General features: G+C 36.4%; 1 protein-coding gene across 1 annotated transcript in view; it reads left to right on the forward strand.

The window, feature by feature from the left end:
• Positions 1-25,049, forward strand: part of MALRD1 (MAM and LDL receptor class A domain containing 1) — a 763,833-nt gene that overhangs the window by 624,042 nt on the left and 114,742 nt on the right. Inside the window, exon 37 of the mRNA XM_032349560.1 lies at positions 7,238-7,304. Coding sequence (XP_032205451.1) covers positions 7,238-7,304 — 67 coding nt within the window. The remainder of the gene's footprint in view (positions 1-7,237; positions 7,305-25,049) is intronic.

Here is a 25,049-nt window from a genome sequence, read left to right on the forward strand (position 1 = left end):
AGTCAGTTTATTAAGCTTTAGACTGACTTTTAAAAATTCTTCTCTCCTGACCCTGCAATATTTATCAGAACTGGTAATGTATGTTTGTGATTATACTTTTATCAGAACTGCTTTAAAATTCTCTAAATTTATTATAGTCCATTGCTAACATCTCTCCTGGGTAATTGAACTTTTATTTCATGCAGGAGATATATGAAATAATAGATAAGTAGGGGCAATATAAATCTCTCACAACAAAAATACAAAGTCATAATAGAAGATATATTCAATCATATATTTTAAATAAATTGGAGATATTTAATATCAAAACTAGGTGAGAATATATTCTTTGTATCTTTCAAGAGTGCAGACTATTATGAGATAAGTGACAAAAGCATGATAATTATAATCAGATCACAGTGCAAGAAAGTCTTATTTTTTATGCTACTGAAATGAATACTCACAGAGCACTGAATTTTATGAGTACAAAAGGAAATCAAGAAGCGAGCAAATCTGGTCCCATAAAATATGCAAAGATGAACGGTCTCTGCCATTATTTCTGTATGAGGCATGCTTATACATCAGACTGATACCCAAAGGAAATGCTTTCACTTTCTTTCCAGAGTAAGAAAAATAAAAACAAGATAGTTTCAGTCTTTGAAACTATTAAGACAAAGCACTGATATCCACTACCCAAATTTATTTGCATAAAGGTGAGATTTTTGTTCAGGATAGTCCTCAGTGAGAACAAATATACCATAACATGTGATGGGTTATTGTCTGACTTTAGGTATTTTACTTTTATCATTCATCCTGACGACGTGGAGGTAGTAGCAGAGAGCACATTCTGGTCGCCCCATCTAGTTGAGCCATTCAGCAATTCATTCACCGTTCATTTACACATCACACTGCCCCAGCTGCTGGGTTACAGTAATATAAAGAACTCGTGAAACAGCTTTCAGAAATAAAATTCACATTACATTTTTTGTTCTCTATATTTTCTGTGCTTTTTAGTTTGTCAAACAGATACGATGTAGTCAATGCTTCTGTGTTTAAGAATGTGTCTAGGCTTAATCCACACGAAGAGGTGTCAATGCCCGTGACACCTTCCTCTTTCTTTCCAAACATCATCTCCCTTTTGGGTAGCGTTTCATAGACTTTATGAGCCCGATCCTGACAGCATCCAGTAATGTCCCTGGTCGAACAGCAGGCGGTGAGCATCTGGTCTCCCCTCACCTGAGGTTTAAGTCATTAACGGGAACATTGACCTCAGGCCCTATGCAAGTGTTGCAGGTTAAGTATATTTCGACAAGGCCGTGTGTTCCCAAGTTATGTTAGAAAGGCATATTATTTTCAAGTTTTGGTTGCTGATGCAGCAGAAGGTTATTGAACAGAATGTGTCTGGCTTAATTTAAATTGGGAGTTTTTTCCAGTCATCTGTAGTAGTGGAGGTTAATGAAAGTTATGTTAAGGTGATACTATAATTATGATAATCATCCTTTGAAGTAGAATAAGGAAAAGGCATCAAAAATATAGAGTTGCAGGGATGCCTGGGTGGCTCAGTCAGTTAAGCATCTGGCTTCAACTCAGGTCATGACCTGGGGGTCCCGGGATCAAGCCCTGCACCAGGCTCCTCCCTGCCCAGTAGGGAATATGCTTCTCCCTCTCCCTCCGCCCCTCCCTTCTCCCACCGCTGGTGCTCATTCTCGCTCTCAAATAAATAAATAAATAAAATCCTTGAAAAAAAAAACGAGGTTTTAGGATGGGATGTTATGAATACAGTTTAATATGTTTAATAATAATAATAGTAAGGCCTAATAATATTTCAGAAGGTTTTATTTTTATTAAGTTTTTTTAAAAAATTTAATTCCATTGGTCTCAACATGTAGTGTTCTATCAGCGTCAGGTGTACAATACATTGACTCATCACGGCTGTGCCTCACGCCGTGCTCGCCTTGATGAGTGTGCGTTTCGTCCCGTCACCTCTTTCACCCATCCCCCTGCAACTCCCTTTGCTCTATTTTCAATGAATACCCTCCGATAGAGCTACTCTTCTTTCCAACAAGAACATTTTTTACTCGAAGCATACACCAAACCAAAGCACTATAGAGTAGAGCTATGCCAGATTGCTAAGCCATAGTTAATCTTCCCTGCAGTCCCTGTGCTGGGATTTCAAGATAAAGAGAACAGTCTGTGCCCACTGGGTATTTGGTTTACTGCACCAAGCCATTTGGTTTTCTGGAAGATTCTTAGACCCTTATAGCTCCTGAAACTTCAGGCAAGTTATTGGCAGGTGTATATCTAATCCATGACAGTGCATAAATACTGTACCATTCAAAGAAGCTGATGATCATAATATCAAGAACAGCAAGGGGTTATACAGAAATTCTGACCTGAATAGCAGATCATTTGACACTTTTAAACCAATAGACTTTAGGTGTTAGAGGACTGGAATTTAGCTCAGTATCTGTTGCTCCTTTGCTATTGACTTGAGCAAATTATATTATTAACCAGTTTCCTTCTCTGTGAAAAAGGATCTCTATGAATATAACACATACTGCTATGAGGATTAAATGAGGTAATGCCAGTAAAACTCTTAAGACAGTCTCGACACAGATCAGGTCTTCAGTAATTGATAGTGGTACTGGTGCTCATAATGGCACAGGGGAGAAGGAAAGGAAATGCTGGAGAGAGCATTGGTCATAGAAATTAGGTTTCATGGGCAGTTTAAACAATCCCCAAATACAGAGAGCTGACTGAGAACAATTATTTAATACATTATGCATACCTAACTCACTCGTATAGAAATGTTACAAATACCTTTCATTTTATCTTCTCAACAGCCCTAGAAGGCAAGGTGATAGATATAATTCGCACTTTAAACATGAGAAAGCTTAGACTTAAACCGCTTAGTCCAAAGTTACACAACCCATTACCTGAGCAGGTGTCAAGGAGGGAGAACCAGGACTCACGTGACTATCAGTCTTCTCAGCAGCCCACTGTACGAGAGCTCTCACTTCCTAGCCTCCAGTTGAATCATACTGGCCTCCAGATACACGGTCATAATAACCAATGCAGGAGGGCACAAGGCGGCGAGACACTGATGTGGCTAAGGAGCCTGAGGTTCTCCTATCAACCCCATAGACCCCGACTTGACATTTGAGAGCTGCTTATATCCTGGGAGTTTAATAGTTTAATCTCTTCATTGCTAACTAGTCATAGACCCCTCCCTGCCCATTTCAGCTGTTCCCTACTTTAAACTGTTTTGAGTAAAGTAAAGGTGAAAAGATGTTGTACTGTGGCTTTCCATTCTTATGGATAAAGAACCTGTGGAGGTCATCTACAAACAGTCTCTCTTCCAAAACACTGAGTTTAACTCCTTGCTCTGGCCAGTGCTTCCTTTCCACCGTGCTCCATTATCCAGTGTAATAAAATGCATATTTAAATTTCCACAGCTTTATTTTGATGTAAAGCAAGCCTATGTTTTACTCTCAGCAATCATGGTAAATACTAATAATCCCAGGGGGGGAAAATGAGCAGCTATGTGTATTTTGATGTTCTATGTAATATCAGACACTCTACGGTTTTTTTTCCTTATAAAAACAAAGCCCTTATGTGAGGAAGACTGAAATTGTACTTAAGACCAAACATAACCATAAAATGGTTTATCTGAAAGGTTTCTAGCTATTTATGCTTTATCATGCTGGTGGGCTGTTTTTAGTCAAACCAGCTAATTTCTTGTTTAGGAAGGAAATTTCACATCTGTTGTGTTCAGCTGAGCATGCCCTGAAAGCCTGAGGGGTGTAGCTGTACCCCCATCTTCAGTGCCACACTCCCTTGCTGTAATTAAAGAGGAACTACAGATGACCCTGAAGTAGCACAGGTTCAAGCTGTGAGGCTCCACTGATAGGCAGAGTTTTTTACAGGAAAGTACTGGAAATGCAGTTGCTCTTCCTTTGATTTCCCTCATAGCATTTTCTTCTCCTAGCTTACTTTATTGCAGAAGTACAGTATACGATACACATCATATATAAAAGATATGTTCACCGACTGTTTATATTATCACCAACTGTTTATCTGAAAGATACATTCACCAACTGTTTATATCATCAGTACGGCTTCCAGTCAACAGTAGGCAATTGGCAGTTAAGTTTCGGGAGAGTTCAAAGTTATCTATGGGTGGTTAACTGTGCGAGGGTCAGTGCCCCAAATCCCCACGTTGTTTAGGGGCCAGCTACATCCCTGGAAGAGCCAATCACTGGAAACCTTTGAGAGCAAAAAGAACAGCAGACACGTGGTATATCGCAAACGTGTTCCCACACTGCAACCTCCTCCTTCCGATTTTCCTCTTTCATCCTCCCTCTTCTGCCCCCTTCCCGGTGTTCTGTGACTGACTCCACAATCTGACTCTCTCTCTTCTCCGAGGGCTGTTTTCCAACACAGCATTTTTGCTTCTCCTTATTACTTTTCTGCTATTCTTCAAAACCATCATCCTTTCCCGACCCAAGTAAATTGCTTCTCTTTCTGCTAAGGTTAGTCTGCTCCTGTAAAGTCAAAGACTGTGTCTTTGTGACCCCCGTGACACTTAATAAAATGATCTCAAGTGATTTTTGAGGGGCAAGCCTGAAAATTGATGGTAGCTGAAAGGCAGAGGAAGAAATCCAAAGCTTCAGATCCATGCCCTAGCCTGTATTTTATCTGAGCTTCAGACCTGCAAATAATATTGCCCAAGGAATACTTCCACTTCGATGTCCCCTTAGGCACTTAAAACACCAGCATCTTTCCCTACAAATTCTCCCTTCCCCTCAGATCCCCCAGTTCAGTGAATGAAACCATCAGCTAACCAGAGGCCCGGCCAGAGGTTTTAACATCACCCTTTATTCTTCCAGATAATCACCAGGATCTTTCAATCCCAACATTTAAATATCTCACAAATCCCCACAATTCTCAGGCTCCTACCCCACCTCTTTCATTCAAGCAACCACGGTTTCTTACTGGATTATTACAAAAAGCTCTTAACTGGGCTCTTGCATTTTAGTCTTAGCCCTTCTCTTGACTTTACATACTGGATCCAGAATTGTCTTTTTAAAGAATGAAGCATGCACTTAGTTTCTTAAAATTCTGGCCTTCTAGGTTAAAGCTTAAACTGCTCACTGAGCCTATATGAGCTGGCCCCCGTGTGTCTCTGACCTTCTCCCCTTCTCTCTCTGCGTGATCGGTCCAACCAGGCTGAACCTCCTTCCGATCCTCAAACATACCATACTCTCTTCGTGGGCCTCTGAGTCTTTATGACTATATTTAAACACACACATACACCCCCGTACCCAAATGAATGCTGATTTTCTTCTGGAAAGCTTTTCTTTATTCCCCAAATTTGATTTAGGTGCCCTTATTTGTACTCCAATTACCCTTGTTACATCCATTCCAAAGTATACTAATTTTAATATTGTATTTTAACTCCCAAGTCTTTTTCTTTTTTGTATTTTCTATAAAGTTAGAAGGTCAACATGAGCAAAAACCACAATTGTCTTTTTTTTATTATTTCTTTTTTTTTTTAAAGATTTTATTTATTTATTTGACAGAGAGAGAGATCACAAGTAGGCAGAGAGGCAGGCAGAGAGAGAGGAGGAAGCAGGCTCCCTGCTGAGCAGAGAACCCGATGCCACCTGGATCCCAGGACCCTAAGATCATACATGGCAGAGGCTTAACCCACTGAGCCACCCAGGTTCCCCTCTTTTTTAGGTCAACATTTCTTAAGCATGTATCATGAGCTAGGTGTGTTCTAACATTCTCAACAACTCTAAGATAGATACTATTTTTAATCCAGTTTGACAGAGAGGAACCAGAGATACAGAGAGATTAACTAGCTTATCCTGTATTATACAGCTAATTAAGTTGAGTTGAGATTCTTTCTCAGGCAGTCTGGCTCTGGTGCCTGAAGTTTTAATAATTTTGTAAACTTCCTGTGTTATATATTGTTATATATCCAGTGCCTAGCCTAGTGCTGGATATTAACAGATGCTCAGAATAGTTATGTTGAATTACAGGTTTCCACCAAGTATTGGTGGTAAGACAGCCCAACCAGGGGAGAATGGTATCCTGCAAGAGAGAAGTTGTTTAAAAAAAAAAAAAAAAGGGTGCCTCAGTGGCTCAGTGGATTAAGCCACTGCCTTCAGTTCAGGTCATGATCTCAGGGTCCTGGGATCGAGTCCCGCATCGGGCTCTCTGCTCAGCAGGGAGCCTGCTTCCCTCTCTATCTCTCTCTGCCTACCTCTCTGCCTACTTGTGATCTCTCTCTCTGTCAAATAAATAAATAAAATCTTTAAAAAAAAAAAAAGCCAAGAAAAGCAATTTGGGGATTAAGTGAGTAAGGAAACCAACACGTCTTAGTAGGTCAGGATACATGTAAGGATCCAAGGATACTGTAAAGAAACCTGAAGAGCTAAAGGCACTAACCACTTCCAGTGTCATACCTATGAGACAGTATCTAGCTTCTTTTTCATCTATAAGCAAATCACCTTTGAAGATAAATGTTGACACTAACCTAGGAGTGGGGAATGATACAAGCAGCAAGAGACCAGGGCCAGGGAAACAAAGGTCAATTTGAGCTATGCTGATGCTTGTCATGAATGCAAAGGTTGGACATGCTCATGCACAAGTGACATTTCACCAAGAAGACAAGGACACCCAGGAAAGCATTGTCTGTCATGATAGTGACTCGTGTGTGGAACTGAAAACAATAAATGTTGCATTAAAGAACAAATTTCAGTATAATCACAACCATGAGAGACTATGGACTCTGAAAAACAATCTGAGGGGTTTGAAGTGGTGAGGGCGGGGGAGAGGTTGGGGAAACCAGGTGGTGGGTATTAGAGAGGGCACGGATTGCATGGAGCACTGGGTGTGGTGCAAAAATAATGAATACTGTTATGCTGAAAATAAATAAAAATTTAAAAAAATCACAAATATGTCTTACAGACATGTTCTAAATAAGTAGATTTTGCTAATCCAGGGGAGGAAAGAGTCTTCTCTTGCGGTCAACCACTCAGGCATGTGAAGAGAATGAACACATCAAGGGCGGTAAGGGCCACAGAACAAATTTGTGGGCCACAGAGAAGTAGCCTAGGAGAATTCTTGTTCTTTTAGAAGCAATTTATTCTCAGTGGCTAGATTTAATGCAGCGATTAACAGTAATATGTCCGCCTCCTTCCTAATAATATTTACAATTAACTGTGGGCTTTGTGATGCTTCTTTGTAGAGTGCCCATTGGGTTACTGCAGAAATGGTGGGAATTGTGTAGTGGAGAAGAACGGCCCTGTGTGTCGGTAAGGAGCATTGTCTACTTTGTCTTTGAACAGTTATTGCCATTGCTGACTTATTTTTCTCAAAGCTGGTATAATACAACACCAATGAACACGAAGTTATTCAGGCAAAAATAGTGGATAATGGCATTATTTGCATTTATCTGTCTGAATATGAGAAAGGAAGATGTGGGTATATTTTAGAAAAAAGGCAATTATTTAACATGATTTTATGTCTTAACATTTTGTATTATATAGGACGTAGTTTTAATACTCATTCGTTCTTATTTTTAATATTTATATCAGGTTATAAAAAGATTTTATATATGGGTGTCATCCTATTTCAGATGAACTTAGTGTCTGTATTTCCTTATTCCCTTTTTATTTCACATTTCATATTTCTCTTTTCTAACAACAAAGGATAAAATTAATTCATAAATAAGACCTTTTTCTAGTTTAAGCAGTGGATGTTTATGAGTACCCAAAGTTAAGGTACAGATAAGGAATACATTTGCATGCTTAAAGCAAAAATAAACAAAAACAGTCCTTGTGATTTCTTTGGGGAATTATTTATACTGCATATCAAAGATTGCTTGATTTTTTTTCCCCTCACCCTTTAGGGAATTGTGCAAAAACAGTTTCATAAATTCCAAAGGAAATGATGCATATTCCATTATATTTGTGTTTATGACTTTTTAATCTTGCAGACCAATGGATATATTACTTTGCTTATTAGAGAATGGATGGTAGTTTGATACTGAAGTCATAACAAAACACACAGAAGTATCTGGAAAACAATGATTGATAGTTGTTTGAATCCTTATATCCTTCTGAGTCAACACGTATATTTTAGGAGAAGTTGTTTATGCCTTATAAAAGCAAATATCTCTACCAATTAACACAACAGCAAAATTTTTTTGATGAGATATGTTTAGACACTGTTTTAACTTTGTTGAAAGTGAATTATTAATGGGTTTCTCTAAGTGATTTGTCTCTCTACTTCATTACAAATTTATTTCACAACATCTCAACAAAATTATGCTTTCCCCTGTATCAGTTTCCATGGAAATTAATTTTTTACAAACTGTAAGTTGATGGAAAGACAGGATGCATAGTATAATTTCTAAAATCTCCTGAAAGAAATTGAGAATGATGGCATAAATAATGTCCATCTTATGTCAGCTGAGTGGATAATGTTGTTTAGTGTCAACTATTTACAATAAGGAGGTTTGCATTTTTGTCTTCTCTAACCCTGCCAGACAAGAAAGCTCTCTGAGACTGTAGCTAGTCTTAGCTAAGCAAACAGAGTTTTGCGTTCTTGGCAACATCCTCTGGTACTTAAATAAACTTTAAAAATGGAAATCCAGATGGTGACGTCTGAGATGGGTTTCTCTCACATGAGAAAACTCTTAACATGAGGGAGAAGATGCAGCGGGAGGATTAAGAGGCAAAGGGACCAGAGGAAGGAAATCGGTGTGACAAATGTAGAAAGAAATTCACTAATCAAATATTTTTAAATAGTGTTTTTAGTAATAAATAATACTTTTCAGATAGTGAAATGACTCATTGCCACTAGTATAAACAAATGTTTGGAATTAGTGTTGTTTTCAACATAGGTATGAAAAATGACTTGTGGGTTGTTTTTTTTTTATATTACAGTATGGTAGTTTCTTCATTCAAACTCTAATTACTTTAAAGCCATGAACTGCAAAAGTAAACATATGTATATTACAATAAACTTTTAGAAGGCATATACTAGTACATCAGGCAAAAAGTAGAAACCCCAACATCTAAATCCCACTTTGCAGTATTTTTCTCTCCACTTAAATATGGTTTTCCATTCACCAACACATGTACCCACACCAGCACACGTTTGTTTCTTATAGAAATATGAATTATACTTTATACATTCCCTTTGTACCTTGTTTATTTTTTTTTCTCTTAATAAAATATTGTGCTGTTATTCCATGTCGGTACATCTGGCTCCTAGATCCATCACTTCTTGGCTGTGTAGTGTTGAGTAAATTTCCCAATCTAATGTGTCCAGCTTCTTCTCTGGCAAACTGGACAAGATAATAGCACCTACTTCACAGGGTAGTTGTGAGACTTGAGGGGGTTAAATATGTGAGACACTCGGTACTGTGTCTGACATACAAAAGATACTATAGGAAGGCTAGCCATCAGAACTATTATATCATCCCTTTTTATGCTGTGTAGTCTGCAATATTTAATGTAGGGTTTGTCATCATTTAAATAACCTCATTGATACTATTAATGGTTGTTTAGTTTCTTTCTTAAATATTTGCTTTCACAAATAATCTTGCAACATGCATCCTTTGACTTGGACCGAGCAAAATTCCTTAAGCATAACATACCTTATTGAAATGCAAAATAACAATGTAAGTTGTTTCTAGTTACATTTAGTATCAAATTCATTTCCAATTAAATTTCCAGGTCATGTCACACACAGGTATTCTTTTTTGGATTTAAGTTTCAATGAGGATGGCTTTAGAATGAAGAGCTTTAGAGTAAACATAAAGCACTATGGAAAGATGTTGGCTTTATATCAAACCCCTGTCATTCCCAGGCATGAGAATTCAAGGTCTCTGTCACTCAAAGACGTAAGGACAGACCAAAGCCCATCTCTGTCCGGGCATTGTGAATATAAGAACTTCATGGTATTGAAAAGGAGGCTTGTCACAAGAGTCTTTGGGTTTTCTCTTGGAATCTAAGGTATCTTGAGAAAGGACCTTCAGATTTTACCTGTGATCCTAGAGAAGAGAGACTTAAGAAAAAAAAAAAAAGGTCATTTGGGTTGCTGGAAGTTTATAATTATCTGCAAGCATAAACACTACTATGTGAACTATGGTTTTCCATGACCTGAGGACCACCAACAGGGTGGCATGTCTGAGGGCTGAAGAAGAAAATCATGAGCCAAAAGAGGGAAATTATTCCTAACCTAAGGAGGCTTGGTTATTATATTATTTTGATATATCAGTATGTTTCTTTGAAAAATAGACTGAGCTATGTAATTAAATTCCAAAGGGCAGGAAAGAGGTTACAAAGAAAAAAAAAAAATCAAGTCATCAAAGCTAAAAGAAAGAAATAGGAAACAGTATCAAATTAATGCATATATAATTATATATATACACATATAGAGATAAATTTATTATATATTTCATATATATGTATACATGAGATCATGTTGTTAGTGAAGCTAGGCAGAAAAAGTATTAAAGCTTGGGTTAATTTATAGATTTGGAATACAATTTATTAACAACTATCCTATCCCACTAGGTTCCACATTCTTAAATTTGCTTGCCAATAGGACACCAGAGTTCCTTTGGATATATCATAGGCATTACAGATTTAACATGTCCAAAAAGATCTGGCATGTGGGCAGGCCATATTCTTCTCTTTCTCTCAGATTTACACGCACTGTTCTCTCTACTTAGAATTTTATTTTTCTGCATTTGCCCAAAAGATGCCTTTTAATCCTTTAGAGCAAATATAAATGGCAATTTCTCTGGGAAGCCTTTCCCAGACCAACCAGAGAGGATGCCTCATCCCTCCTTCTGGGTTCCTTTGTTGCTTCCCTCATTCTTTTATTTTACAAGTACTGGTTTTACTAAACTACGTATTGGAACCTGTTATATCCTATGAAGAAATATATTTCCAATTAAAATTTTATTCTTTATGACTATCAAAATTTATTCTGTCCACTTTTTACTACTTTTATTTGTAAGGATAACTTTTAGACAATTATGGTCACTAAAAATTTTTTAAAAAATACTATGTTCATACTTTTGGTGTAAAAAAGATTTAAAAAATAATCAAAGGCTTTTAAGTATAAACTATATTATATTAGGATAAATATTTGCTAGGACAGGGCCAAAGTAACAGTTTAAGGAGGAAAATGATCAATTGGAATTTCTAACTGTTAAAGACAGAGTATGCAGGCAAAATTTTGAAGACCATTGTCTTAGAAAATAAGGGTTATATTTTCCACAGCTTTTTATGACTAGTACTAACACACACTTGACATTGTAAGAGCTATTTGAATAATACACTGACTAAAGTATAAGTGAATGAAATACAAATGGAAAGTCCTGAGATTTCAAGGAAAAGTATCAGTACTTTTAAATATGTTCCTAAAATGTATTAAGACATGAGTAAATAACATACCACAATCCAAACAATCACAAAGGAGCTCTTGGGTACTTTACATGTAGATAGCAAACAGTGTAGTGAGGGAGCATACGATATACTCATTATACTATAAAACAAAAATCACTCCAGTGTATAGGACAGAACAGATACCCATAGAAAATATTCACCAAAGAAAGTCTACTTTGCTACAATGACAGAAGAGGGTACTCTTAAAATAGGAATCTTGTAAACTACCTCAACTCTTCAACCCTGGGCTTAAAATTAAGAGGTAAGTGCAGTTATCCATCTATAAAAAGCCACTGTTTAAAATAAAATTCAGCTTATGAATTCTCTCATTTTCCCCATCAAAAACAAAACAAACAAAAACAAAGAAATATGAAGCAAGAAAGAAAGTACTCCAAGACCCTGACTCCAAACTGAATTAAATATTAATTCATTTAAATTTAGGGAAAAGGGGTGAGGTGGGGAGTAAAACTTAATTGGGATTTTAAAGGCCAAATACAACTGGATAACAAAACAGTAAGAATCAAATAAGAGTGGATTGAAGCAAGGAAGGAAATGAAATAGAAAGGAAAGACTAAATTATAATACGTCTCCCAAGAGAGGATAGATTCAAATTAATTCTATTAAAGAATTCTGAACAAAGTTGAAAAATAACCAAGGGAACAAAAAGAAGATAAAGTACATAACCAAAGAGAAAGTAGTTGAAGTGGAAGATAAAGAGCATGTATATAATTGGAGTCCCTAAAGAGGAAAACAAAACAGTGGAGTGGAACTAATATTTAAAACTATAATCCAAGAAAACTTTCAGAAATGAAAGAAGAATGAATTTGCATGATGAAAGGGCCAGAAGTTACCTGGGAAATTTGACACAAAGCCAGAAACTCCCAAGACATGGCCTAATAAAAATATGGGACTTCAAAATGAAGAAATATATACTCCTTCAAGAATGGGAAGGATAGGTGTTTTCCCTGATATTATCTACACAAACACACACACACAAAGACATATATATATATATATATATATGCTTCCTCAGGGCCTCTAGGGAAAAAGAACAAATAATAAAGGGATTAATCTAGTATTAGATTTCTGAAAGCTAAGAAACAAGGAAACCCATTGTGATTGTCCCAGAATTGCAAAAAAAAGTCTTTGACAAAATTCAATTACCATTCCTGATATTTTTTAAAGGCACTAAAGAAAATGTGAATTGGTATCCAACTGATACAAATCCTTATTAAATTCAACATCTTACTTGACAGAGAATCATGAGAGACATTACCATTAAGATTGGGAACAAAGGCACACATGACCTCTGTCTTTACTGCTATTTAATATCAAATGAGAGGTAGTAGGCAACATAATTTGACCATAAGTAAAATAAATAAATAAGAATTAATAAAGGGATACCTGGGTAGCTCAGTCAGTAAGGCGTCTGACTCCTGATTTTGGCTCAGGTCATGATCTCAGAGTGATGGGTTAGAGCCCTGCATCAGGCTCCAAGCTCAGAGTGGAGTCTGCTTGAGAATCTCTGTCTCAAAATAATAATAATAATAATAATAGTAATAATAATAAAGTTAAATTATCATGATAGTATCCCAGGAGAATCCTAGGGAATTAATCATAAAAAGTTATTAAAAAATTAAAAACAACTCAGTAAGTAAGGTTGGGGGACATAAAATTAGCATTGAGGCAACAGTGTATGTACACAAACAAAACTAGAGGGGCAATAGGAAAAGGAAATATAACCACAATAAAAAACATAAAATATTTAGGAATAAATTTAATAAAATAAACACACCTCTATGATAAAAAACAATCCCCAAAGATTTGAACAAGTAGAAACCCATTTTCTTTTCTGAATAGCTGGCTCAAAATAGTAAGGATCTTAGTTCTTCCTAAATTAATCTATATATTTAATGCAATTCCAACAAAAACACCCACAGGCTTTTTGTGGGATTAAATAATTCGACATTAAAGTTCCTATGGAAAATGAACATGGGACTAGCTAGTTTAACATGGAAATACATAAGCTATTAGGGGCTGAGGAGCCTTACTAGTATAATTGGAATAAAGCTCTTATTGTTAAAGCAACATGGTATAGACACCTGAAAGACATTTCAGATGAACAAAGTAGAACATCTAGAAATACATTCAAGTGCATATGAAAATTTAGTAAATGATAAAAATGGCATCTCAAATCACTGGACAGGATGGACTTTTAGACAGGGAGTGTCAGGCAACTAGTTAGCTATTTGTAAAAAGACAAACTTAGAACCAGGTACACACATAAAAATAATCTTCAGGTGGAGCAGTATGCAGGGTGAGACCATAAACATACTAGAGAATTACACGATAAATTTCTCCAAACTCTGGATGTAAGAAAGTGCTTTATTCAATGACTCAAGCCCAAATGCAATGAAAGACAGTACTGGTAAATTTACATAAGAATTAGGTTAAAAAGAATATTTTGCATGATATAGAAATACATAAGCAATGTCAGAAGACAAAGGTCAATCTTAAAGGAAATGCTTATATCATAAATTTCAGGAAAAGGAAATATCCCTAATACTTAAAGAACTATTTCAAGATATGGGAAAAGATAAACCATCATATTAAAAAACCTGATGATTATTATTTTTCAGGTATATAAAATGATGATCAAACATAAAAAAATTCAACTTCATAACAGAAAGGCAAAGTTAGTGATACTAATATGCTTTTTGTCCCCTCTCCGATGAGAAACATATTCTGTTGGTAAGGATGCGAAGAAACAAACATTTTGCTAACAGAAATGGAAATTAGTATAACTTCTGTGGAAGTGATTTTGGCAATATCTAAGAAAACCTATATATGCACATACTTTTTGCCCTAGCAAAATTAGAATTTACACTGGTGGTACAACTCCAGCACTATAAGAATATGGAGCAACAAAGTTACTCACCACAGCATTCTTACAATTTCAAAATATTGGAAAGAACCTAAATGCCTCCAAATAGGAGAGTGGTCAATAACTATGGCATATCCACACAATGGGGTATAACTCGAATATGGAACAGTTAAGGAGTGTCCCTTTAGCCAGGTGTAGAAAGGTGATGTGGGGAGCAGCATAAGGGAAAATGAAGAAATATAGAATAGTTCTGTAGTTCTTTCGTTTGACTCAAATGTTGAAATTCTGGAGAGTAGGGGTGCCTGGGTGGCTCAGATGGTTAAATGTCTGCCTTTGGCTTAGGTCCTGATCTGTGGTTCCTGGGATCCAGTCCCATCTCAGACTCCTGGCTCAACAGGGAGTCTGCTTCTCCCTCTTCCTCTCCTGCCCTGCTTGTGCTCACACTCTCTCTCGTTCTCAAATGCATTAAGTAAAAATCTTTAAAAAAAATCTCAATGTTACTGTTGATAATAACATGTCAGAACTTCTTACGTGTTTGACATGTCTTTGGCCTTCACATGAACCTAGAAGACAGATGATCATGTACTAATTTAGCAGTTAATGAATTGAGACTTAGTGGAATGAAATTAAGTAATTTTCTCAGACACAAAAAGCAAGAAATGGTGGATTTCAGGGCACCTAGGTGGCTCAGTTGGTTAAGCATCTGCCTTCAGCTTAGGTCACGATTGCAAATCGAGCCCTTGTTGGGCTCCCTGCTCAGTGGGAGGTCTACATCTCCTTCTTGCTCTGCTGCTGCCCCTGCTTGTGGTCTCTCTCTTTCTCTCTTTCTTAAATAATAAGGTCTTAAGGAAGGGAGGGAGGGAGGGAGGGATGAAAGAAATGGTGGAATTCAGATTCAAAACCTGTCTTTTTGCCAAGGTTTATATGCCTAGGTTATCAATCACTGTGTCTTATTTCCTCTTTGGAGATTTGACTAGGTGGCTCATGATTCTATGATTGCAAGATTCTATGAGTAGAGATATGAATCAAGTACCTATGGAAAATCTAGAACTAAGTTTTATTTGCACTGGGCTATTTTTTTTTTTTTAATTCCTGTGGGTGTTCATGTCATTCCTTTTGCCCCCTCCCCCCTTTTTTTTTAAACCTTCCTACCTGGAGTACTTGGAAAAAACCTCTAAATTCATCTTTTATGTCCCAATCTGTGCAGACCTTCCTCTCTAGAACTCTCCCTGAACCCACATGCATGTGAGTCATAGCCTGTGTGCAATGTACAAAAGAAGACTGGGATATGAGTCTTAAAAACAGGTTAACCTCAGTTTAGGTATGAACTCCATCCAGTACTTACTAATGCCATGACTTTGAATAAATAACTTAACCTTTTTCTAAGGGGGGAAGAGGAAAAGGGATATTCACTAAGAAACTAACATTCTCTGCCACCATGGCACTGTGAACTGAAAAGGGCTTCTGTATTTCTGAAATGTATAATTCATAATTGTTTTATTTACTGAAGGACATTTTTTAAAATGTTGTATCTCAATGGAAAGCATTAGTAATCTGTTAACCAGTTTCTTATTTAACATCATCAAAATCATCTCCATAGCAACCAACAATAGTTCTTTATGAGGTGGAATACAGAACAAACCATCAAAATTTAAGATCATGGCCTCCGTTGTTATTTTTTCCAACACGGTACTCAAGCACTAAGGACTAACAAATATTCATAGTAAGCTTAAATGTTTTGTAAATGAAAATCATTTCAAATTTCAAAAATCCAATTTAAAGAGGAGGAGGGCATTTAGAAATCTTTAATGCTATAAGCTTGAGAGGCCATGTGGGTGTCTGTTTTTCAAATCCAGGACATGGAAGAAACAATTTTCTGGTTAAATATGAATTACCAAAATTGCCCCAAGAAGAGGTATTAAAGTTGAGTAGATTGAATGACATAGTGGAAATTTTAGAAGTCAAAGATGTAGTCCCTCTCTTCCAAAAACTTAAATGCATATATCTATTTCAATAAACTAAAAGCATTTCTCTTAAAGCTAGGAATAAGAAAAAGAATGGTCTGTTAGCACTGGGATTATTCTATTATTCTGTTTGCTCAAGAGGTTTTAGCCAAAGAAACAAGCACAAAGAAGTAAGGGTTAAACGTATTGAAAAAGAAGAAACACAAATATTATTGCAGATATTCACAGTCTAGGAAATTCAAGCCAATTAAGTGTAATACTGTTAGAATGATTAAAAAAAAAAAAAGAGGTTCAGCAAGGTAGACAGATACATGATAAATATGCAACACTAGGTACATTTCCTTTTCACCAGCAGGGACAATGACCGAACAAAATAATGGGAAAAGAACTCAATTCTGAAAGAGCAGAAATTATTGTAATATATGCAGGCCTACACTAATAGTGAATATACACTTAATAGTAAATAGAAAACTGCAAAGCTCACATGAAGGGTGTTCAAGGACTTGATTATGTAGATAGGAAAAAGAATGGGTAAACTTACTTCTAGAATCAGCAGTATTCACTAGTGTACAAATGACAACCAAAGAACATTTTCAGTGTTCTAGATTTTTGTTGGATTTTTTAGACCAGTGGATTTTAATGGCCACATAAATAAAATATTTAAAGGCAAAATTAAGACTTGATATATGTTGTACTTGATATTAAAGTATGCTGTAAAGTCATGGTGATGTATACTGGGAGCCAGGACAGAAATAGACAAATAGGCTAGTGCAAAAGAATGAAGATTCTACAAGTAGATTAATGTAGCCATGTGAAACTAGGATAAACTAGGCAGCATTTCGAGTTGATGAAAATGGATGGATTGAATTAGTATTAATTGGTATTAAAATAATTGGTTAGCCATTTAGTTAGAATATAAATTATTGACATTTTACACATGAATTCCATATTTAATAAAGGAATAGATAGGGTAAAATTATAAAAACTTTTAGAAAGAATAAAGAATAAAGGACCATTTTAAAATCTTGAAATATGGAAGCCATTTATAAGTTTATCAGCAGCCATAAGAGAAAAGATAAACAAATTTGAAAATGTGATCACATGGATAGTTCTCAAACAGAATTAAAGCTGCAGTATGGTGAAAGATATCATGTGTGTGTGTGTGTGTGTGTGTGTACACACATACATATGATATCATTTTTTTAATAATACATAACAGGCCCAAAAAAGCTATATAGTATTATACAGTACACTATAGACAGGGATTAATTATTACATTAATTCGTTATCTGTATATAGTGTTCCCACAAAGAAATAAAAATTATGTAACTAGACAGAGATTATTCACAGAAGAATTAATATAAATGCTCAAGACATACTTGGAAAAAATTCTACCTTCATTAATAGGTTAAGCGCAAAGTAAACCTTTGGAAATCCCAGTTTTACTAAAGTGACAAAAAGAAATTAGGAATATCCATTATTTGTGAATATGTAGAAACACTGGCACTTTTATACATAGATTATATGAATAAAATCTGTATATCTAGGAAGGTAAATATACAACAAAATATACAGCATTTAGGAAAAGAAACTTTCAGGAAAGACAAAGGGAAAATACCCATTCAAGATTCCAATATTTATACTGTTTATTTTTTTTTTAAGATTTTATTTATTTATTTGACAGAAAGATATCACAAGCAGACGGAGAGACAGGCAGAGAGAGAGAGAGAGAGAGAGGAGGAGGCAGGCTCCCCGCTGAGCCGAGAGCCCGATGCGGGACTCAATCCCAGGACCCCGAGATCATGACCTGAGCCGAAGGCAGTGGCTTAACCCACTGAGCCACCCAGGCGCCCTATTTATACTGTTTAGCTCAGCAACCTCTGTCCTAGGAATCTAGCCTACTGACATATTAACAAGAAGTATGTAGGTAAACATTCTGAAATTGGTATTTTTTAGTACCTTTTTTAAAAAAGATTTTATTTATTTATTTGAGAGGGGGAGAAAGAGTGAGAGAGAGCACAAGGGGAGGGAGGGCAGAGAGAAAGGGATAAGCAGACTCCCCGCTGAGTGCGGAAACCAAAGTCTGGCTGGATCCCAGGACCCCTGGATCATGACCTGAGCCAAAGGCAGATGCTTAACTGACTGTGCTACCCAGGCGTCCCTATAGTTTTGTTTTGAAAACAAAATTAAGTTCAAAATAGTGTAATGAGATGTTGTAAAACCAGTTGTTAAAATGGAAAATATAAATTCTGACATAGAAAATTATATTTTTAAATGAAAAATGCAAATTCCACAATAATATGCATATTAAAATCTATGGGGGGAAAAGGTGTAAAAATGTGAGTGCCTATAAATAATGAAAAACAAGTCTAGCAGTGTCATATCAAAGTGTTAGGAGTTGTAAAAGACCTCTCTAGAAGGAAACCGGCTTTGGGGGATAGCACAATTTCATATTTTAGTTTCTTCATTTTTTCTTTAACAAATACTGCTTCTGTAACTCAGAACTACATTTTTAAAAAAGGCCTTAAAACAGTTACAGTATTGAAAAAATAATAACACTGCTTACAGTAAAAGGCAGAGCCAACTGGCTGCTTTTAACAGTATCTCCAAGATAAATGGGCCTGTCCCTTGGTTTTTCTCCCTTGTTGTCAGAAAGTATTACACACTTTCTGCCTCGTGAAGAGCCAAACAAGCCAGACAGACTAGGAATGTGATTGAAGATGAAGCAAATAACCTCTCTCACCAAACCTCTCTCCCTCCCCCCCAAAACTGGATCCTTCTCCAATCACATATGCCAAAAGAGTCATGAAAATGAAAAGCACAGTAATACCTAATTTTCCTTCTCTGCCTCTTTCCCAGAAAGAAAGTGTTGTGGTGTGTTTGTACACTTAACTGTTAGATTGTGTTTAGACTTTTCATGCCAGGCATAAGTTTTCACAGCTGAACACTGCATTGCTTTGACAATTTGATGTAAGTGTCTCTTGAATGACCTGTTGACTCATCCAGGGAGGGCATTCTGCAAGGAAGGACATGGCCCAGATTTCGTTTACTGGTCACTGGTGACAGGGATTTGTGATCCAGATATTTTCCAAAGTCTCTGGTATGACCTGACTGTTAAGTAGATATTTCTTTCCTCCTGGAAGAAAAGTGGTGGGTTATTTCTGGGGCAGTATCTAATGCCAAAGAACTTGCTTTAAAAGAGAGAACAAGAGATAGCTGTCTATATTATAAGGATTAAGAACTTGAAAAACCCCACTACTTCACTGGTCTTTTAAAATAGCTGCACAGGAAAATGTTTCCTCTAATCTGCACAATTTTTGTCAATTTTCCCAGCATGTGCACGACTGAGCTTTAATGGGACAGCAGTTAATTGGAAATAACATCTTTTCTTTCTCTGCTGTGTGTGCCGTGTGCATGTGTCCGTTGTACTCTTGAAGGGGAAGGAGAGGCACAGCCCCGTGGAGGCACTCAGAGACCTGAGCGTTGAAGAATGCTGACAAAAAGTCATTCCTCAGAATGAATTTCACAATTTCCCAAACTAGGCTCCCCAGTGACACTGGAACGGCAGGCCATCCAGCTCTGCCCTGATCCTACATAGCTTTTCTTCCTGCTCAGCCAGCATGAGTTTAACTATGTCAGAGTAGAATCTTTTGTGCTGTTGCTAGGTGGCTGATCTCTGCCTTACAGAAGCAAAATCTAGCAAATGAGGTAGAACTTTTTGAACCTATCCCTCTTACTAGTGAAATGTTGACAGATCTAAGTAGTTCAATGCATTTTAATTTTGAAGCCCCCGTGGGACTTTTCTTATCCTCTGAAAGCCCTAGTTTATGTTTGCCGTTGCCTTAATCTGCTGTCCATCTATACCTCCGAGATGTAGGGCACTTCTTTGTTTTCTTTATAGACTTAGTTTATTTTCCTTATTTTCACAAGGAGGAAGGAGGAGGCAATGGAAATTATTTTGGTCTTCAAGTTTAATAGTAAGTGATGACTGTTCATGATCAGTAGCTAGATTTTATGTAACCTATAAATCTCTAGATCCACATTATCCTCTGTTTACTATGTACAGAGAAATAAAGAATTGTGAGAGACATGCAAAAACTGTAAAGTATAACACACGATATAGAAAAAAATAATATTCTAGAAATTACAATGATAGTGTTGATACAACTCCTACTTGCCTTTTCATTCTCTCTGTGTGGGACAATAACTGAATATACAAATGCATTGTAGCAAATGCCACAGCGACAGCAAGAAAAAGATAAAAGGAGAGAACATGCATTTTGGTACTGAACAAAGAGAAATGCATTCCCTTTTGAATTTACTGCTTGAGGATCCAGAGTAAAACATTTAAGATCACTTTACAGCAAATCGTTTCATTTTAGAGTCACTACCATCTAATAATGTTGAGGACTAAAGGGGCATGCTTTTTTGAATATACATGGAGAATTCAAATTTTGGAATAAATATATACTAATAATGACATTTTTAACTTTGTAGATAAAATTGAAAACATGATTCTCTTGTTAGAGTGTCAGAATAAAAATGTGTTTAGTTTGAAAAAAAGACTTCAATATAGGAAATGAGGCTTTACATATATTACTCTTCTCCATTTTGTTGGAATTAAAAGTGATAATATGAAATTTCTCTGTAATAAGGTAAATTATAATGCATTGTATTCTTCTATTGGTTATGTGTGCATTCTATGATGCTGAGGGAATCCAAGCTATGAGAATAAAAAGGTATATGTTGATAAATGGTATATATTATTTTATAAAATATTGTTCACTAGGATAAATCACCCTAGTGAACACATACATATCCATATTGACAAGTATTTTGCTAAGTTTCTTTGTTTTTTATGGTAAAACTTCACAATATATAAAACGCAGTCATTGAAAATCAAGTTTAATGAAATACTGTGTGGTACAAGGAAAGGAAGACTAGACTTGGAATTAGAAATTCTGCCTTGGCTACATTTAATACTTACATAGCAGTATTAGTCAGGAACCCACCAGGAAAGATAATTCACCCCAGATGGATGTCATAACAAAACTTTCAAGAATACTTACTTTACTGATGGGTATAGGTAAGATTAAATTAATGACAAAGAATGATAAGACTCTCAGAGACTAGCAGCAGTAGAAAGCCTAAATTGGAGGGACAAGGGGTAGACCATAGATAACCAGTTCCCAGTGAGAGCTGTGTGTATGTTTGGGGAGGGGGGGGTGGAGGGGTAGAGAGGTGGGGGGAGGTTCAAGCTGAAAGGGTAGTTGGGGAAAGATGCAGCAACTGACCTGGCATAGAAGCTGGAGGAAACTGACAAACATATTCAGATTTTCTCTCCTCCTACTGTCCAAGCTCTGGCTTCTGTCTTCCATTGGCTAAACCCAACAGAAAGCCAACAAAGGACCAGAGATAAGGATGCAATCCTTAGTGTTCTCTCAGGCCACAGATTAGGGTATCAAAATGGATCTGAGTCCACTGACTAACCTCAGCAATTCTCTGAACCTCTCTCTGTCTTAGAATGTGTATCAATTAGGAAGCCCATTCAGCTTCTAGTAAAAGACATCTGGCTATAGTGAAATTAAACCTAAAGGTAAATTTTTTTCTTATGAAAATTCTAGGAAAAATGATTACTAACGTCAGTTTACTTCTTCAGGGATGCCCAAAACGAATTTGTGATTTTTTTCCTGATTTGCAGTGTGGGATGGTACTCCATCATAATCCTTTCCTAAACCACTCAAAACAAACAAACTCAAAACAAACAAACAACAACAAACCAGAAAGGAAAAGGGAGCTTAACCAGAATCTCACATAACAATTTCTGAATATACCTCCTTTGCCTAAGAAATACACTATGAGAAGTTATTCAGTGGAAGTTTGGAGTAAGAGGTAAAGAGCAATAAGAACATCAACTTAAAAGAGACTGATTTTTAGACAGCTTGGGTAACATTGAAACTATTAAAAGTGTTGACAGAGAACTTTTGAGGGAGTTGATTTATGAAGATTTCTTGGCCATGTTGAGTCCCACCCTGTCCCTCGAGGTATAGCACAAGGAGATTGGCTTCAGAAAGACGTCTCAGAGATCACTGATAATAGTTCCTAGAGTTCTAAGAAATCATAGGACTAGTGTTTGTCATGCATATGAGATGTCTTGAGGTGTTTGGCCGTGGCTCCTACCCTACAGTGGCAGGGCACAGTGGAACAGTAGCTGGAACCTTGGAAAAAAAGTGCATGTCTCCCCTAGAAATAGGTCACAAATACACAAATCCTGGAGATACAATATTATACTCAATTAGTAATGTCATCCTGGTGGTTTTAAACAAACAAACAAAAAATCTTTCACCAGAGGTTATGCTAGGAGTTGAGGAGACCCCAAACTAGAAGGACAAAAACAACCTTCTGAAAAATCCAAAGATTCTTTACATGCTTGCAAGGCCCAGAGAACTGGAAGCACAAGTCAAGGAAGGATGTTCTTTTTCTCCTTCCCAGATCCCAGCGATGGACCAGAAGCAGTGGGAGGGGAGAGGCTGAGGGAGAAAGAAAATGCCAAGTCACGTGTTCCCAAAATGTGGCAACCATCCTAAAGCTGGTCTCTGCTAAGAGAAGGGAAGAAACACAACCTTAAGTTCTGGGTTTTGATTATTACATAAGATTGAACACTTAAATTACCAAAATGATGCCTTTATCACTTAGAGTGACGATCATCTTACTCATTTACCTAAACTGAGCAAGAGAGTCATGACGCCTACTAGAATTTTTATTTATATATAGTAGATTTAAAGACCATGGAAGACAGAAAGGTTTATTTTTACTATAACCCAGAAGCCATGCTTATGCAATGTCAGGTTTAATAATTTTTTAGCTGGGCATTTTTCAGGTTTCTTTTGGTGAGGAAGAAGGAGAGAATGGATATGGCTAGGTGCTGAGAAATCTCTTCCATAGAACTCATCTACAAAATAAGTGGAATTAACTAGACTGGAGTCCTCAACTATGACCGCACATCTATAAAAAATAATAGGCCATTAAAAAACAAGCTGTAAAAATTTGATAAGAAGCGTTTGATTCCAGAGACTTACTTGGCTAAAACCAAATAAAAAGGACTATAGAAAGGACAAATTGACTGACATCTGACTCCTGTAGAACTGGTACTGGATATAATTCCAATTTGGTGGAAAAACATATGAAACAAGGTAGCAAGCAAGATTCTGCACCCATGAAATCAGGATAAAAAAACGGCAATTGTGGTGTTTGTTGATCTGTACTTTTTGTGAAGGAGAATGCCTGTCATAGCAAGAACACAGATTGCACTGCAACTAGTACTTGGCCCAGGCTACCTAGGGGAGTGAGTACTACATATTTGAAATCTGTAATATCGTGGCAGCCATGGAGCATTGAAACACTAAAACTTGGACAATGGAGAGCAACCTAAGAAAAGTAACCTAAAACCATGCCATAGGGAGAATCATGAGAGAGAACTCCAATTCAGGATGAGTTCACAAAATAAAACTCTAAGGCAATAAGACGAAAGCTAATGATAAAAGAGACAACAAGCAAAACCAACTTCAAACCAACCAAAAATTTAAAAAAGCAATTTAAAATATGCTTAAAGTAGGTATGTTAAAGATCCTCAAAAATCGAAAAGAAGAAATACCGTCCATGAAATGTAGAATTTTTTAAAATAATGAAGCAGCTATAATTTTTTTAAAAATTGGATGAAAAAGTAATCATGGAAATTTAAAATAGAATCTAAGTTGAACACAGTTGAAGAGGGAATTAATTTCTTAAAGATTTTATTTACTTATTTGACAGAGAAAGATCACAAGCAGGCAGGTAGAGAGAGAGAAGGAAGCAGGCTCCCTGCTGAGCAGAGAGCCCAATGAGGGGCTTGATCCCAGGACCCTGAAATCATGACCTGAGCTGAAGGCAGAGGCTTAGCCCTCTGAGCCACCCAAGTGCCCCTACAAGATATTTTTTAAATGACTCAGAATAAAACACAGAAAGACAAAAAGATATAAAAATATGAAATAATACTTAAAATATAGAGAGATATAGAGGGCAGATTATGAGCTTCAAAATATGCCACTATGGTTTCTAAAAATATAGAAAAATAGAATATTAGAAAATATAGTGGCTGAGAATATTTCTGATTTGAATAAAATCGTGGATTTAAATTTAGCACATAAAATGCTACACGCACATGTACATGCAAAACAAAACAACAAAAATCCACACCTTAATGTAGCATAGGAAAGTCGCACAGTATCAGGAGGAAGGGAGTATTTTAAAAGCAGAAGAAAATACACGCAGTACTTTTGAAGTTTTATTAAACTGACCATGGAACTCCCTCAGGAATATGAACACCAGAAGATAACAGAGGAAAGATGCTGAGGGAACATAATTGTCAAATTAGAATTGCATGCCCTGGAAAACTGAAATAAAAACATTCTCCATCATACAGAGATTAGGAATATTTACTATACATAGACCTTCTGATAAAAGAAATAATTCCTTGGTAAACACTCAAGCAAAATGAAACTTTGATCCCAACGTGAAAGTGAAGATGCAAAAGCAGTGATGATTAAAGAAACTGGTAAGCTCTTCTATATATTTATTAACTATTAACTACAAAAATTGTACCCATTTTTAAAACTTGTTTTAAAAAGTGAGAACTAAAATCTGGAAAGGAATAGCATTGAGAAGAGGAAAGAGTTCAGAGGGTAGTTCTAGGTGCAAATTCCTTTT

This window comes from Mustela erminea, chromosome 6, assembly GCF_009829155.1.
Source record: "Mustela erminea isolate mMusErm1 chromosome 6, mMusErm1.Pri, whole genome shotgun sequence".
Lineage (NCBI taxonomy): Eukaryota > Metazoa > Chordata > Mammalia > Carnivora > Mustelidae > Mustela > Mustela erminea.